The following is a 17,908-nucleotide window of genomic DNA, read 5'->3' as shown; positions in this document are numbered from 1 at the left end:
ATGACTTTTGTTTGCTTTTTTTCTGAGGTGAATTCAGTCTTAACTCAGATTTATTTTTCTTTAAATGTACACAGTTTTACATTAATTGATGTTGTCTTAATAGAACACCTTTTAAAAAATTAATAAACCTTTCAGATTTTCAGTGAAAAAAATTTGAAAATTTTCAATAAAAGACACAACAAAATTTTCATTGTAAAAGAGTTTTGGTTGACAGTTTCCTTAATAAAAATACTTTCCTTTAAGTCTATTTTTAAGTTCTGGTAGGAAGAATCATTTGATGGATATTCCTTTGTCTTTAAAAATATTTATTATGGAATTATAAAATAATCAATAAATATTAGAAAGTATAAATTGAATAGTAGCATCCAAAGTTCAAAACTGGTTATTGTTTAAATTGTGCTCTTAAAGTTAGAGACATTTAAACTTAAAATATATTGTTAGGAGTATTTTTCTCTCATCGTGATAAAAAGCAATTCTGAAGAAGAATGTTTAATTTTGTACTTTAACATGTACATTATACAACAATTCAAAGAAAAAAAAAGCTGAAATTTGATCTGCAGAAGTAAATAGCAAAAATTCCTTATTTGCCAGTCAAATTTTTGATGTGGAAGAAATAAACAGTTTACATGAACACTGGGGGAATATTTATATAAGCAGAATGTGGTTAATTAAATAGGACTTGGAGTCCAGTACCTGCAGCATGTCACAGGTGAGATGTATTGCTGCAGGTGTTAAAGACTGTGTTTTCATAAATTACCATGCATCACTGGTTAGATTTAGGTCTTTGTATTAGGAACTGATCATTATAGACTTAGATGGATACTGTGATGCTCTCTTCATGGTGTTTTGAATCATTATCCCACTCTTCTAAATGTTCTTCATTACTTTACATTCTCAATCCTGGAACAGATGGTGTACAGGTGGATTTTAGCTCCCATGCATAGCTTGACTGGAGAAAATTAGGATCTTCTTTTATAGAGCTTCAGTAACTGTGGGGAGTCTGTATAAAAAATCTGAAGCCTTTTTAATATGTTGGATTATATCTATAAAGAAAATCTTCTCAATTACCATACTTTTGTAAGTGCCCTTTTGCAAAATAAATTTATGTTTTGTTAGTTGGTGTTTTTTGTTGTTTTTCTTTTGATTGTTTGTTTTTTCTTTTGCTGCTGTTTTGGTTTGTTTGGAGTTTTTTATTTTTACTTTTAACTTTAATAGTTTACCCTCTGGACACAATTTATAAATATGATAATGTGAATAAATTGTTTTTTGAACAGATTTTTCAAAGGGTTATGAGTTACCTATCAGAAATTATTGACTTTGCTTTTCTCAATAAACATGATTCTTTTCATTCAAATGAGTCCATCAGATTATCAGGTAGTGGAAATCAGTTTAGGTGGATAGATTTCAGGAGAATATTTTTCAAGAAATCAATTCACCATGATTTTGGTGATTACCTGTATTAGTACTTGTATTTATTCAAGGATTCTTTATGAAGCTGACCTCTACCACATGATGTGATTTTGTTCAGACTAAAGAAACAGGCAACAAGAAATTAAGGCAAGAAAGCAGTGCAATGACTAGAACAAGATTTTATAATATTAAAGCAAAAAAAAAGAGAAAGAGAGAAAGAGAGTGGAAAAAGACTGATAGCAAAATGTGAAATACCATCAGACAGATATGAGGTACAGTCTTGCATAAACTTCAGGTGAGACCTCTCCATCTGAAGCTGGGCATGTGAGTGCATATACTCTCACTGCAAGAAGAAAGGTGAAGACAGGTAAAAATTCTGTCTGGCACTTGTATACCTGGAGGGTTCACATTGGCTGCAAGGAATAAACATGGAGACTCTGCAGAACTGCATATAATGCTTTCAGAGATCAGAGCCCAGGTGAGCATGCAGTCCTGTGACATGTGGGTGCCTCACCTGGCCCTGCAGGGTGCTGAGGAATCTCTGCTGGTTGTGGAGGCTCTGCTGCCAAGGTACAATGCTCTACACTGAGTGGGTGTGTTGGCACCCCTGAAGAAGCTCAGGGATACCTTCCTCCAGCCTTTCCTGCCTAGATGAGTTGGGGCAATCAGCTAAAAAATGACCTAATACTTCCTTGGACTGTAGAAATAGCAAAAAAATCAAGTGAGTTTCAAGGAAACAGGATTTTATATGCACTGCTTTTTAAATTTAACTAATGTTTGCAACTACATGTTTCATATGTCAACTTATCCTCAAAAGAAACAAACCTGAAAGGGCTCCAGATAACTGCAGAAATAGAATTAAGAATCTGAAAAAGCTTTGTATTATTTTCCTAAATAAAAAGTCATACTTTGTTTTTCTAATTTTATTGGAATTTTGATGGGTGATAAAGCCAGTGTTCAAATGGGGGTAGGATATGGGCATAGAAAGTAGCAATATTTGAGTGGGCTGAAGTGTTGGAGATTTTACTTTAAGAGAAAGCAGCAGAAATCTGACAGGCTGTGGTAATGGCAAAGTATTCTTTCTCTTGGATAGGATCCTTCCTTGGAGCATTTTGTGTAACTGCTAGACAGTTTCTGTAAGATCAGCATCTAGAGTCTTGTCTTTGTAAGTATTTGAGAGGGAATTAGTCTGTAAATCATCTTTTTATGAAATCATTCAATGGGATTAAAAATCTCAAATACAGCTTATGTAGAGTGGTATCTGTAGTTTACACAATGGGATCATCAAATCCTAAATCTTCTTCTCTTAGGACTTAACACTACCTTATAAATACACAGCTGTAACTGGGAAGGAAGCTTGTTCAAGGTGTAGTAATTAACACAGGCTGTGACTCATTGCAGTTGCTCAGGCTATAGTAAGCAGAGATTCCCACTCACCTTACTTTTACTGTTTTTAATCACACCAAGATTTGGACAATTATTTTTCTTTTTCTTTTTTTTTTTTTTCTTTTTTTTTTTTTTTTTTTTTTTTTTTTTTTTTTTGGTGAGGGGATTTGCTCTGAAGACTGCAGTGGTAATATTGATTTTTACTCTTATGGGCTGCAGAAGTCCAACTTTCCTACAGGGAAACAGCAAAAGGGAATGAGAATTTATACAAGGCCCTTTCCAGTTTATGTCTGCCAGGTACCTAGTGCAATAACAAATTAGTACAGCATTTCCTCTAGCCACCTGCAAGAATGATTACATTATTTTAAGCAGGTACAGCTACATTTAGCAAATTGTGGGGTTTGTATGGTCTTTGAAATAATGGTAGTAGTTAGATCTTCATGTTGCATCATAGTTATCAGTGAGAGTACTAGGTTTACTGTCATTTTAAAAATCTGAGTTGTGTGTAAGGGTAAGTAAACACAAAGTGCTGTTTTCTGTGGCTATTGTTAGAGACTTCACAAGCTGACAAAACTCTACTTATATTAAATACCTGAGAAACTATGTCTACATGAGTTCCAAAGACTGCATTGATTCTATCCTTGAATCTAGGCACTAAATTTTAGATTATGAATTATTTTTAAATGCCAAGATATTAGATTTTGGATACCCAGGCATAATCAAATGAATTTGAAAACCCAATTAAAACTGCCTTCAAGTCAGTACTAGAAGCTGATTTTTTTGATATTCTGAATAGCAACAGAAGCAAGATGCTCTTTTTCTTCATTTTTGACTTCTGTTTGTGTATGAGTCTTTTTCTCAACCTATTATTGCTGGGCTCAGCCTGCTTGCCAGGCATGTCTTGTGCCAGCTCAAGGTGTGTGATTTCATCACTTGGCAATTCAACAGGTCCCTGCACTGCATGAGCTTCCTTTAGGCTGACATTTAAATCAGATAAAAACAACCCGTTTGTGGCAAGCAGGTGATCAGGACAGTGTCATTACTGTGGTTGAGTATGTGTGTTCTGAGAAGAATGGTGGCTGGTTTGCCCAACTGTGAAAATAGTATCTTTATAAGGACTTCAAACCAAACCAGCATATTAAATACTAAAAATCTTGATAACTCTTGCAAAAGTAAAAAGATGTGGTTTTCATCCTACCCTCATTTTACAATGATGAACTAGAAAGATTTATTTTGGTCATTTTGAGCCAAACAACGCATTTATAAAATCCATCTCTTGGGTTTGAGATTTTTAAAAAACTTTTGTGGTTTTTTTTCCATAAATGAAAATCAGTTGCAAACCTCATTTAATTAGCTAGTTAAACAGAATTTATCTGTCTTGCTTATCATACTGAAGAAAGAAAGCAGTATTGTTTGATGTACATGACTTAGTTGTTACATATTTAAGTTATATAGGGAAGATAATGCAAGATTTGAAGGATGTCTAATGTTATCATTTTTCATCACATCACTTACTATAACTAAGTGTTCCAATACCATGAGCTCAGATGTCTCAAGCAAGGCCCCCAGAGACGCCTTCAAAATTTAAGATTAAGAATACTCTTGGAGAATTTCTTTTGCACCATCTGGGTTTTTTTGACTAGGAGTTTGGCTGTAAAGGAGAGCTTTTCTCTGTGGTCCTGAGGATTCAGAATTTTTTAAAGCAAGCCAAAAATATTATCTCACATTACATGAATTTATTATCTGGGATCCAAAATGAAGTTTTTTTGAGATTAGCTGTAAGATTTCAGTAATACTAAAAATGTTAGTTGTTATTATTTCTACTCACATGTTTTGGAATGTGAATTTCTCATACCAGTAGATGAGATTAAGGTGTGCAGCCTCAAGCCTTACTGCATTAATAATACAACTTGTGTTCCCTAATATTAATACAAAACAGCACCTGTGAAAAATATCTTAATGAAGAATACTCATCACCAGCTTCCTTGAATTCAGAGATCAGCTGTTCAGAGAATATATTATTCTTCCAATAAAGACTTGTTTTCCTTTTAAAAAAAAGTCTTTATTTGTCTTCAATAAAAGTAAATTACTGCCCCAGATATCAACAGCTTCAAATATGATCTGTTTAACTGGTGAATCATCTTGTATCCTAGGCAAAAATCAGTGAAAAAAGTTCAATTATACTCCTTCACAACAACCATAAAGGTATAAAATTAGTATAGACATTGAAAATTTACTACTGAAAGATTCCATGGACTGAACTCCCAGATAGTCAGTATGATCTCTAAAGTAGGATCTTGAAAAGTGGGAAGCATGGGAGTGAGTATATAAGTTATAGGTGTTTTAAATTACTTCCAAATTTGAGTCAGTTTTTCAGTAAAACTGTGACCCATAAACAGATTGTAAAACATTGTAAACTAAAATTACTTCTTAAATGTTTTATAGCATTAATATAGTTTTATGTCTTTGGAGATTAGTAGCTTTACAATTGCCTTAAAATAGCCATGGCAACAGAATAAATTTTCAGTGGACATCAGTTGCTCACTAATGGTTGTTGTAATTACAAGGAAATAAGATGGCAAAAACCTATAAATTACTTATCCTTTGATTGCAGTATATTAATTATTGCTGTACAGACTTGAAGGACTCAGGAATTTGAAGCATTTTTTCCTTGCACATTAGGCTTCTCAGTAACTGCTTTGTAGTTTTCACCTCCTTCTGGCACAAGGTAATACTTTAATGAATAACATAGCTTTTGTTGTGAATTGTATTAGATGGTTTTGCATTCTAGAAATGTCAGAGAATAAGACATGACAAGGTCATAAGGCTGAAATAACATTACCTTGGATACTTTGGAAAATTTAAAACTGTAATTCAAAAAATGATGTTTCTGCATGATGTTTCTCCCCAAATTTTTTGTGGTAATTGAAGCATGACCTGCAGGTCTGTGTGTGTGTGTGTGTGTGTACAGTTGTGTGACTTAGTTCATTTTTTATGTAGACCACACAAAAGAAATTGTGCAAATGGTTTATGGATATTTAACAGTTCCTCTTCGGGGCTTCGTCCTCACTAAATGTCAGAGTTTAAGCCCCACCTGGAAGGAAGATTGGTTTTCATCTCTGACAACTGGTAGAAATCAATATTAGGAAATGCCCTGATATACTTTCAACCTGTTTAATTATTTTAATTAACACACAGCTGATTGCACTCCAGAAAAAAAAGGAAATAGCTCAGTGTCAAATAGGATCTTGTTCAGCATGATGAACTATCCTCATGGGTGACTGAGTCATTATTGGTCATAATAAACTGCACGTGAAGCTTGGTTAGACAAAAAAAAAATGGCATTTATGTTTCAGGTGTCTGTTAAACTAAATGTTAATGGACTGATGTCTGTTACATAATGACAATCCCAATGAGACAGTGTTAAGGACACAGATGTGTCTTGTTTGAGAAATCTTAAATTATTTATGTGCTTTCAGAACATTCTTATAGCTAATTGCTTTTGGCTGTGGGTTTGTACGTTGGGTTTTGGAATTTTTTTGGTAAACCAACTGCACTTCATATAAGCCTTCAATAGGAAATTGTTTACTTCCATAATTCTCTCTGCAATCCATTATTTCAACTATGATTTGATGACAATGATTTTGTTTGCCTTTTTTCTGTTCATTTTTATTCCAGCAATATATCATATCTGTAAAAAAATGAACGCTAAGAAAAGAAATAACAGAATCCTAAGATGTCAGTAATATCTGAAAACTATGGCTGTAGTCTAGGACGTCCAAGAGCCTGGAGAAAGAGGAGCAAAATCACAAATAAAAGCTCTCTTGGAGTTGGCAGAGCAATTCTTGTACTGGGGATGATGCGTGTTAGCTGGACCATTTCCCATTTGATGACATTTTTACAATTACTCCAAGGATGGTTATCTTTACTCACCAGGATGCTGCCTTGCTCCCCAGGCAGCTGTTACCTGAGGCAAAGAACTTTTATTTGCTTTTCGCTGGCCTCAGGAACCTATTAATACAGAGAAGTTGCTTGAGGGGCTGGACAAACTCTGGAAACATTTGTCCAAAAGCACCTAGAAATATAGAGGGCTCTTCAGATGCTCACTTTTTCTGCAGACAGCCCTTGCAGCTTAACTGGTTCCTGCACATCACAGTCTGCATTGATTCCTACAGTAGTGTGTGGCTTCCTTTGATCATCTTCCTTGCATGAGCCCCACTACCTTTTGGGCACAGCTTGCACTGAGCTCCACATTTCCTTTTTCTCATGGAGTTCCATAGCAGGGAAATTCTTCTGGGGTGGAAAGGGAAGAAATCTTTCTTTCTGAGACTGTACAGGCACTTGTGAGTTACTAGTATCAATTAAGTTGTTCCCTTATCTGAAACATTTTATCTTAGTGTCTTTTGGCTCCTCAGGTTCACAGAGGTGTTTATGTATTGGCTTGGCATGCTTTCATCCTGGCATGAAGTAAATGCTCAGGTTGGAGTCTGAAGCAGGACAGCTGTAACTCATCTCTGCCTTCTCACATTCAGTATGTGCAAGCTGATGAGAAAAGTCTGGTATCATCTGCAAGACACTCTGTCAATTGTCAGCTTGATATGCTCACCTGAAATGTGACAAAAAACTGTGGCTGAGGTCAGCAGTGCTGAAATGAGTACATCTTTCTGGGACTACTAAAAAACACCAACAAAAACCAACCAAAACAACAAACCCAAAACAACAACCTTCCCCTGCCCACCCAAAAAAAATTAAAGGAAGGGGGGGTTGAAGCACAGCAAAGCCCTTACCAAACAGTGTCACAAGCAGGGTAAGGAGGATCCTCAGTATCTCATGATAGTTAATGGTGAGGACAGATACAGGCAGGGTGCACCCAAGCTCTTTGTGCCATGAAGTTCTCAGATATATCTTGATGAGTCCTTGCATACACTGAGATAAACTGATGATTTATGGTCAGAAGAGAATTATTCTGTGCTTCCTACGAGTATACTAATTAGAGTTTTAGGTAAAAAAGTTGCAGAATATCTTGGACAGTCCTGAAAGTCCTCAATCTCTTCTGATCTGTTTGAATGGCTTTATATAGTTACAACTTCTTGAAAGAAGTTTTTTTGCCAGAAGAATCATGACAACATAAATGAATTGTATGACTCTTTTAATCTGGGAATATATTGTTTGCATAACATGGTTGTGTTGCTGGGGCCTGCAGGTGATCCTGATTTAATAGAGAAATTCAAGTCTGCTTAAAGTGTATTAATTTTGGTAATAGAAAAAAAAAAAATACTTGTGGTTGTATTTGTGGAGAAGATTTCTCACACTTCCATTCCCACTTACATCCCAGCATATGTGTCAGCTTGTCAGTTACTTTTTTTTTTTTTTTTGTGTGTGTGTGTGTGGAAAATGGAAAATTGTAACCATGAACTCTTCTCAGAGGGACTAGAGGAAATGTACTTGCTACTACTTGTGCTGCAAAATATGTTTAAAAAGTAAGAATGCTCAACTGCAAAATTTAAAAACAAAACATGCACATGTACTTGATAGCATTAAAATGACCATTTTCCACCAAAAAGCATTTGATACTATCCAGTCCATAATACTGTGCAAGCAAAACTTTATGCATCTATTCACACATTTTTATGTGAGAAACCTAACCACCCTCTTAAAACTTCCTCTTTTGGTACAAGCTGTTAGCTTGTACTAGATAATGTCATGTCATCCTGCTACTATTTTAGTATGTTACTAGAGTAGTATTTATCTCTCAGTTGAGTTTTATACCATGTGTTGATCTTTAGGGGATTGAGTGATCTGTTCCTGTTACATGCAATATCCGTTCCCTGAGCTGTTGGCTTTTTTGACTTGCTAGATTCTTCAGCTGTAGAACTCAATCAGTCTTCTCTGGCACACGATATATCCTGCAGATTTTAAGATGAAACCTGTCTCTATGGATTTTTTTTTTGAGTACAGAATAAAAAGGAGTCTGGATTCTTTCAAATATGCTGGTAGCACTGAGCTTTTTGGCTACACGTAGTGAACAGCAAGCTTTTTGTCTCATTCTCTCCCTCCTCTATTCTCCTAAAACCCTCTCGTGTGGACAGAGCTGTCTCTTTTCCAGAGGTGAAAGGAACAGATCTAAGGTGGCAGGGGAGGTTCAAAGGGGCTCGTTTTCTGTTCTTCAGTATCTCCTTCCCCATCAGAACATAATTCATCACATTCTCCTAGGATTGATGGATTCTTCTGACAAGGCACAGTGATAATTCCTGCCTTGCTGTAGCACCTGCCTGTGAAGAAGCTCATCTACATCCCCTACCCCTGCCTGTTAGCAGTGGGGTAGGGAAGGTCATGCACACAGCATTGCCCCACCACTGGGAGGAGAGGACAAGGCACAGCCCTGCTGAGCAGAGAACAGGCTGAGTCCAGACTGGGACATGCAAAACTGCCTTCCCAGTTCTGTCCCCATAGCAGGTGACAGACTGCTGTCTACCAATTCTAAGTCTTTATCTGGCAAAATCCAAGTTTAATCTGTGATACAGCTATATTACAGATATATATACTTTCTGATAGTAGACTCAAGGTGCTGTAAGAAGAGGAGCTAGAGTTCTGTGCTTTTATATTCTGGCTTGAGTTACTTGTTAGAGGGTAAGGACAAAAATTTCACTACTTTAGTATATTTGCTGAGAGTGGCCAATAGCAAATGCTGGTGGAAAGAATGTAGGGAACAAGGAAAATGTAGGTGAGTTTTTCTCCTATATATTCTTCTGGACGTTGTAGCTGAAAGACTGCATGAACCAGAGTTTGCATTTAGATCACTGCTTTTAATAACCACTGTTACACCAACTAATTAATGATGGGGCAAATTGCTTTTTACTACTCCTATATTGTTGATGGCTAGAGTTCAGTCTCATCTCTGAATTTTATTCATTTCAGGGTAAGTTTTATGATGCATGTCTCAGTGCTTGATGTGGGAAGAAGCATTAATAGATTCTGTAAGGAAAAAAGCTCTACTTGTTATTTGTTATTTTAAATACCATGTGCTTATGGTTCTTGTTACACAAGAGTGAAATGAACTGTTCCTTTCACAGAAATACACAGTTTTAATTTTTTCACTATGCTGAGGACCAAGCCATCAAAAAAATTATATGCTGCTGTGCAAAATCACAGCTTAAGTTCTTGTCCATCAGCTTCAAAAATTGGAATTTATTTATATCAGTTTATTTCAATACCAAATTTTACTTTCTTTATAAGCCTTGTAAATGGTACCACCATAATTTGCATTACATATGCCCCAAATCTGTATGTAATTCATTTCTTTTAGCTCTCCTAGTTTCTCTTTCATTCTATTTTATGAATTCATACATGAACAGCCAGAATTTGCCCTGTGGTAAGTAAGATAAATTGCCTAAACATGGGCATCAAATGCCATTTAAGATACCCCAGGGTATCCATCTGGCCTCCAGCTGCTGCCTCAGAAAGGCACAGATTCTCTGTCATATGCATATTCTGTATATCTGTGTGGATGTATCCAATATCTTAGGATATTTAAAATGTCACTAAAGGTCTGTGTTTACTGCCACTGGATGAAATCCTGTTTTATTGTCCTAATCTTGAACTTAGACATGTAGGGTAAGCATGAATAGAAGTCTTTTCAGATTTTGAATAGGTGTAAGACAATCTTTGTTTTTTATTTTAGTAACCACGTTTCTCATTGTTTGAAAATGTCTGCTGTGTGGAGATTGAGCAGATAACAGCTTCATTTATCACAAACTTCACATAGCTTGGTATCCTGTATATTCTTTCTCTGATAGCCTGACAGTCACAAATTAACTTCTGTTAGTTCTGATTGGTTGTTTATAATTTTCTTTAGTTTGGCTTTTTTTTTGTTGTTGTTTGGTTTATTTTTTTTTTTTTTTTTGTATTTAAGTTTATAATACCCTGTATTTTCTTTTCCATTTATTCCATTTCAACCTTCTATTTAATTTGTCTCATTGACAAACATCTTGCTTAATTTTGCAAATGAATTTTTCTTCTCTGGGAACTCTTGGTACTGAAAGTTCAAATGGTAGTTCTCCCTCTTTTTACTTTCCTGAGAAAAATTTAATTCATGTACATCTCTGCAGTACTTTCTTCTTTTAAAAGCTACTTAGAATGAAATGATTATTAAAAAAAACCAGAACCTTAGCTCTAGTACTTGAAATTATTTGCATGAATTAATGAAATAAGAGTTGATCCTGTAAATCTGAGGAGTCTTTCTGTAAATCTGAATGCTAAAAGATGGTGCATTCTGAATTTTTGATATAGAATAGTTAATTGTATTATAGTGCACTATGTAACTGTTTGACTTCTATTCTCCTAAGCCTACCCTTGAATCCAGGCTTACTTCTTTAGATTCATAGCTGATAAAGTAGTTTATGTGGAACAGTTCAAAGGATGAAGACAGCTTAAGTAATTTTAATTTCAGATAAAAAGAAAATAAATTAATATCAATCCATAGAAATATTATTTCAGAAATAAAAGAACTGTATCTGGTGTCAAGGTTTATAATGAAATCTGCTCCACTAGAGTTGGAATATTTTGTAAATGGCAGTTGTGAGACTTAACAGTACAACCACTTTTCTATACTTTTGTCAAAGTACTGAACTGACAAAGCCTCATAATAAAGCATTTTTTAAAAGATTTTTATATGAGAAAAATCCAAGTGCGTTGATTTAATTTAAAAGATTTTTTTAAATAAGGCTCAGGATTGTTCTTGATTAAACAACTTTTATGTATTAATAATTTTTATATGCACTTGGCCAGTACTACAAATGAACTTGTGGTTTACAAGTCAGTCCAATTCTTTTCCACTTTCTGAAGTGTAAAGAGAATTTAACTGGAAGGCATTGGCCAAGTGCATGCTGTAACCTCACAGGGATCTAATATTACAGTCTGCAGTACAAGAGGAGATATTTCAGAGTCATGTGAGATGTAACTTGACAAAGTAGGAACATGAACGATTAGGTAGTTGCTGAGCAGCATCTCAAGAATATCAAGGTACAAGTTTAAGGATTTCTTCACAAGAATGTGAATTTTCAGGTCCAATGCTCAAAGGACCTGTACTGCAACAGTTGCTTATCAGAAAGGGTCCTCCTTGATATCTGCTGTGCAAGGCATTGAAAATTCAAAAGGGTCCCTCACAGCCTTGAATCTGATTTTAAAACCTCATGCATTTTATTATTTTTTATTTCTCTAAATAACTTTTCTGCCTAGTTTAACCTGCATTTTGAAAGGCTCATAAACAGCTGAAGTCACAGAAACATTTGAAATGTCTAGCTGAGGTGCTAGTTTACACCCAGGGTTGTTTAATACTGATTGCTGCAAAGTGGGAAGGAGGAGGGAGAATCTCCTTCAATGCCAGGGTATTACTTTATACATAAAAATTGTAACTATATCCTTTGCTTAGCAAAGAGAGGCTTCCGAAACAGATGTCAAAATAAGTTAGTAACTATGTTTTTATATTAAAAAAACTCCAACCCTACCCAAAGCAAACTGAAAAAGATTGGCACAAAGAAGAGATGAAGAATGTAAAAGTACACACATGGTTTTCCATAGTTATCCAAGCTTATTATGTAGTCCAGAAATTCTACCAAGTACTTCTGTTTTAGACATCCAGAATAAATTTAAAAATTAATTTAAATGGTGACAGATTGAATACAATTACCTGAGTCATTCATGAATTAAAATTACACATGGCAACATAACCATATATAGAATAAAATATGAAAAGGCTCAAAGACATAGTTCCCTCATTTCTCTTTAGCTATTTTATTAAACAGCTGCTTTAAAAATATTTTTATGATTTTAATCAGTGATTTTTTTTTAAAGTAGCCTGCTTTCTATTCTCTATGGTGGTCTATACTAGCATTATAGGAAAACTTACCCTAAGCAAAAGTAACATTTTTCCTCTGATGGTTTCCAATGAATGTGGTTTCCAAATGAAGCTAGCCAAGTTCATTCTCCAATATAAATAGTCTATTCAGGAATTATTTGTTATGGTTTCCCAAGCTGGAATTTATGTAGTCCTGGCTCCCTACCTCAGATCTTTTTTGTATTCTATGTTAATTTCTCTCCACAGTGTGTTAAATTTAAGTGTTCAATAGGAGGAGCATTTAAATATTCTCTGTCTTAAACTTGAGCTATGATGAATTCCCTGCAATGGTAATGGTAGTGTATTTGTGGCAGTACCAGATATCAAGAGGGCTCAGTTCTGCATATCTGGTTGTCAGAAAAAGAGACACTTGCATACTTCCATGGCATTTGTTAGAATGCTTTATACTGAATCCAAGTTTGGCTCCTCACATGAATTTGTTACTATGGTCAGCTACAGTTTCTCCACATGGCTCATTATCTGATCTATATATAGTGTTAATCAGTTTTTCTACAGAAGTGAGTCCTTTTTTTTGATGAGCTATCCAACAAAGTATATTTTCTTAAAAAAACTTTTCAATTTGAGGTCTATTCATTCTCAGATGCACTGTTCAGCCAGATCCTTCACCAGGGCATATTTTTCTTGAGATGAGATTAAGGTTTTTTTCAGAGTACTAATTAAACCTTGGTAGTTTATAGCCTTGAGACATCTAGTTTGTCTTACACCTTTATTCTGTTCTTATGCTTTCAAGACTCCTGGTACCATCTTGCATTCATTATTTTGGAAACCACTGGTCAAATCCACAGGTTTTCTTCAAATGCCTTTAACTTTGCTTTCCTGGTTATGCAGCTAATGGTTTATTAGCACAATCCAGTCACACATGCCTCCTAGTTATAGTTCATTAAATGTTTGATTCCACAATGGAATATTAATATAAGACATGGATTAAAGTAATAGTCTCCCTGTTAACAGAATATACAAGTTATGGCAGCATTGTTAAAACACAATCAAATATACTTTATAGCAGGCACTGTGACTGTTACTGTACTTTCTAAAATCTGCTGTTTAACAAAGGGATGGTGTTTTTTTCTCAGTGTTAGGAAGTGTAAATCTTCTGTGACTTATTCCAGCTTTTAGCAAGCCTGTTTTTATTAACTTGACAAAGGTTGTTTGACTTTTGCCACATGAGAAAAATCTTGCTGGACTCAGTTGGAGAGGCTGCTGAATTTAGCAAGTTGCTATGTCCCTGTTGACTGTGGTTCACAGCATGAGATGCTGTTGTGCTCTAGCTGAGAACAGCACTACACCAAAAAAGAAAGATGGTTCTGGCCTGGACTAGTCAGTCTCTTTGTACGTGTGTTGTGGTTTACCCCTGCAGCTGAGCATCACACAGACTCGCTCCCTCCACCACCAGATGGATCAGGGAGAGAACTGGGGGGGTAAAATTGAGAAAACAGATGGGTTGAGATAAAGACAGTTTGATAGGTGAAGCACAAGCTGCACACATAAGCAAAGCAAAAGGACTTCATTCACCACATGCTATGGGCAGCAGGTGTTCGGTCATCCCCAGGAAGCCAGGGCTCCATCAAACATAAGAGTGACTTTATGCTGTCTCCCCAAATGTTCCCTTCTTCCTTCTTCTGTATCTTTATATGCTGAACATGATGTTATATGCTATTGGGTCGGTTTGGGGTCAGCTGTCCTGGTTGTGTCCCCTCCTGACTCCTTGCGCATCCCCAGCTCCCCAGTGGTGGAGCAGAACAAAAAGCAGAAAAAACCTTGGCTGTGTGTAAGTGCTGCTCAGAAATAGCTAAAACATCCCTGTGTTAATAACAGTTTTCAGCACAAATCTTAATCAGAGCCCCATACAACCTACTATGAAGAAAATTAACTTTATCCCAACCAAAACCACAACAAGATATTTCTAAAGCCAGCCATATATTATAAGCTCACACTCTTATTGCTGAGCATAATAATGCTTTATGTTCCCATTGTCTTAAGGGATACCAAGGACATTTCCTATCTATTCATAAAAATGACAGTTTTTCCATGAGGTCTTCAAATGCTGCTGAGTGGAAAGATGAATTCTATTGTTACTATAGAGTAATGTTTTGAAGGTTACCTCCATAACTATGTACCAACAACAGCTGAGTAGGTATTTATTGGATGGAAGAAATTTATTGCATCAACCTGCTGTGTGAGCAGTGTAGAATAATTTCATTGCTTGATAGATTGCAGACTGGGATTTTTCTTGCCCTTCATTCTGTCAAAAGAATTGGGAGCAAAGAATGAAGAGATTTCTAAAATATTCTGTTGAGTCTCTTCTATCTTCATGGGGTCTTAAGTCTTTACCACACATAATTTTTGGAACTCTTCTTCCATGGTTGCTCATGTACAATTTTTGCAGCCAGAATTTTTCTGGCAGGACTGTGAAATTGGCACAGCATTTAATATGCCACTTGTCACTCTCAAAACACTGTTTATTTCAGGGTATCAATTTTATATGAAAGTTGTTATGCAAAACAAAATGCTTTAGAGAACAAAACGCTTTATGGGAGGGAGACAGACAGACACACAAGAGGAATTTATGTTGAAATCCTGGAGGGTGTAGGTTGTTCCCACTTCTACTAGCTTACTTCTATTTGATAGGTATCCAGACTTGCAAGCTGCTTTTTTTTTTTTTTTTTTTTTTTTTTTTTTTTTTTTTTTTTTTTTTTTTTGAATTCTCTGGAATTCACTTGCAGTAGACTTAGCACTTGTAGGTGATACATTAACATGTGTTATACTCTAGGAATTTACTGTGAACTGGCTATTCTTTTCTTGGATGTTCACATGAAGAAACATGAAAACATTGTAGAGGAATTTTGTGGTGTTTTGGATGTTTCCCCCAGTAAAAATAAATTTCATCTCCAGTCACTGAAATAGAGCATTAGCATACTTGTGTTTTTCTTCAATGGACCTCAACTATAAATATGATTCACCTATATAAATTTGGAGAAGGGGCATAGTTTTTGCAAAGTCTCTGCAGGAGTGCAGGTCCTTGATGTCACCTTGAGAGAATCCATCAAAATGTGTTCTAATTTGACTCCTCTGGTTGCCAAGGTAGATGTGTAGTTTTCAATCTTTGAACATTTTGTTGATTGAAGTAAGAACAGTGTTGATTTATAACTTTTGACAGCTTCAGCAATGGCCTTTTCTGTCAGGCAGTGTCATGTATAGAGGAGAGAGCAACAAGCACAGCTGATGTACTTTATTTTTATAAAATACTTTTGCATAGGTGGTCAGTGCTAGAAACAGCACGCTAACTGTTGACATTTGCCTCTCAAGCTCTTTAATGAGTATTGGTTCCAAAGTTGATGATATTAATAATATTTTTGTATTTAATGGGGAAATTTTTAATGTGGTTTATTAAAAGATTGCTATTTTTTGCCTAATTCCAAGTATACACATCCTAAAGTGAAATTATTTCTTTCTTCCTGTCAAAAGAAATTTCATTTCTGTTTTATCCTAGAATTTCCTATTGTTATATAATGCATACAAAAAACAGACCCAACTAAACACCCAGAGAAAAAGATTGAAAAGAATTATATTTTAAAATTATTTTCATAGAATCATGGGGTAGATTTTGTGATAATGATAATAACATACATTTTGTCTTTGGGAGGTTTGTGAATTTATTATCATACTATACTTGCATTATGAAGGACCTGTTCAATTTCTGGTTACTATTTTTTCTTTAATATGTATTTTAAAAATTGCTTTAAAGGTATTTATTGATTTTTAATATTTGTTTTCAGGGAGTGCTGGAACACCTGTTGTTTTCAATGAAAATGGAGATGCTCCTGGACGCTATGATATTTTTCAGTATCAAATCACCAACAAAAGTACAGAATACAAAGTAATTGGTCAGTGGAGTAATCAACTTCATCTAAATGTAAGTACACTATTTCCCTTAGTCTGGTCCTGCTGAAACTGGCTGCTCATGGCCTGGATGGGCACACAGTTCACTGGGTAAAAGCTGTCTGGAGGGCCAAGCCATCCAGAGATGACAGTTAATGTTTTTGTCAATGATCTGGACAAGGTGATCAAGTGCACCCTCAGTAAGTTTGCAGACCCAAGCAGAGCAGGAGTGTTGGTCTGCTGGAGAGTAGGAAGGCTCTGCAGAGTGCTCTGGACAGGCTGGATCCAGAGCTCTATGCTGGATTGACCACGGCAAACTGCATGAGGTTCAACAAGGTGAAGTGATGAGTCCCAGGCAGCGCCACAGTCTGGGGCAAAGTGGCTGGAAAACTGCCCAGTGGAAAGGGTTCTGGGAGTGTTGGTTGACACAGCTGATTAGGAGCCAGAGTATGTCCAATCAGCCAAGAAAGCCATTGGCACATTGGCTGTGTCAGAAACAGTGAGGCCAGCAGGAGCAGGGCAGTGATTGTCTCTCTGTTCTTGGCGCTGGAGAGGCTGCAGCTGACAGAGTCATTAAGGTTGGCATAAACATCTAAGGTCATTGAGTCCAACCATCAATCAAACACTGCTGAACCATGTCTCTAAGCCCACATCTACAAGTCTTTTAAATATCTTCAGGGACGGTGATTTCATCACTTCCCTGGGCAGCCTGTTCCATTACTTGACCACCCATATAGTGGAAGAATTTTTTTCCTATTATGAAATCTAAACCTGTTCTGGCACGACTTGAAACCGTTTTCTCCTGTTCTCACTCATTACCTGTGAGAAAAGATGGACCTCCACCTGTCTAAAGCCTTCTTTCAGTTGTAGAGAATGATGAGATTCCCCTTGAATACTGAAAGACAAGAGGGCAATGAAGCTTCAATGAGGTGAAGGGTCTGGAGCACAGGTCTTGGGAGGAGTGGCTGAGGGAGCTGGGCTTGGTTATTCTGCTAGGTAGAAAAGGAGCCTCAAGGGAGAACTTACTGCTCTCTACAACTGAAAGTTATTAAATATCATTTAAATATTTAATTATTTTAAATGCATAATTGTTTTTCCATCAGTTGCCAGAGCAAAGAAGTTCCCCTCTGTTCTTGACAATAAAAGCACAATAGCCTGAACCAAATTCTTAATGTTTTCAAGTCAGATGGGTTGTGTAGTTATCAGCTCCTTCAGATGATATTTTTGAATAATTTTATATCTGTTATTCCTCAGAGTGATTAATAAGTTAGACAGGGAAATAATAACTCTTCCTCTAAAAAAGGTATCAGACAAAAT

General features: G+C 36.0%; 1 protein-coding gene across 4 annotated transcripts in view; it reads left to right on the top strand.

The window, feature by feature from the left end:
• GRM8 (glutamate metabotropic receptor 8) overlaps positions 1 to 17,908 on the top strand; it is a 309,552-nt gene that overhangs the window by 228,313 nt on the left and 63,331 nt on the right. For all 4 annotated transcript variants that reach the window (XM_079304728.1, XM_079304730.1, XM_079304731.1 and 1 more), the window contains one exon: positions 16,489 to 16,625. In XM_079304728.1, coding sequence (XP_079160854.1) covers positions 16,489 to 16,625 — 137 coding nt within the window. The remainder of the gene's footprint in view (positions 1 to 16,488; positions 16,626 to 17,908) is intronic.

The sequence above is a fragment of the Erithacus rubecula genome (assembly GCF_903797595.1).
Source record: "Erithacus rubecula genome assembly, chromosome: 4".
Taxonomy (NCBI): Eukaryota; Metazoa; Chordata; class Aves; order Passeriformes; family Muscicapidae; genus Erithacus; species Erithacus rubecula.
The sequence above is the reverse complement of the archived record's forward strand: the minus strand, read 5'-3'. Positions and strand labels throughout refer to the sequence as shown.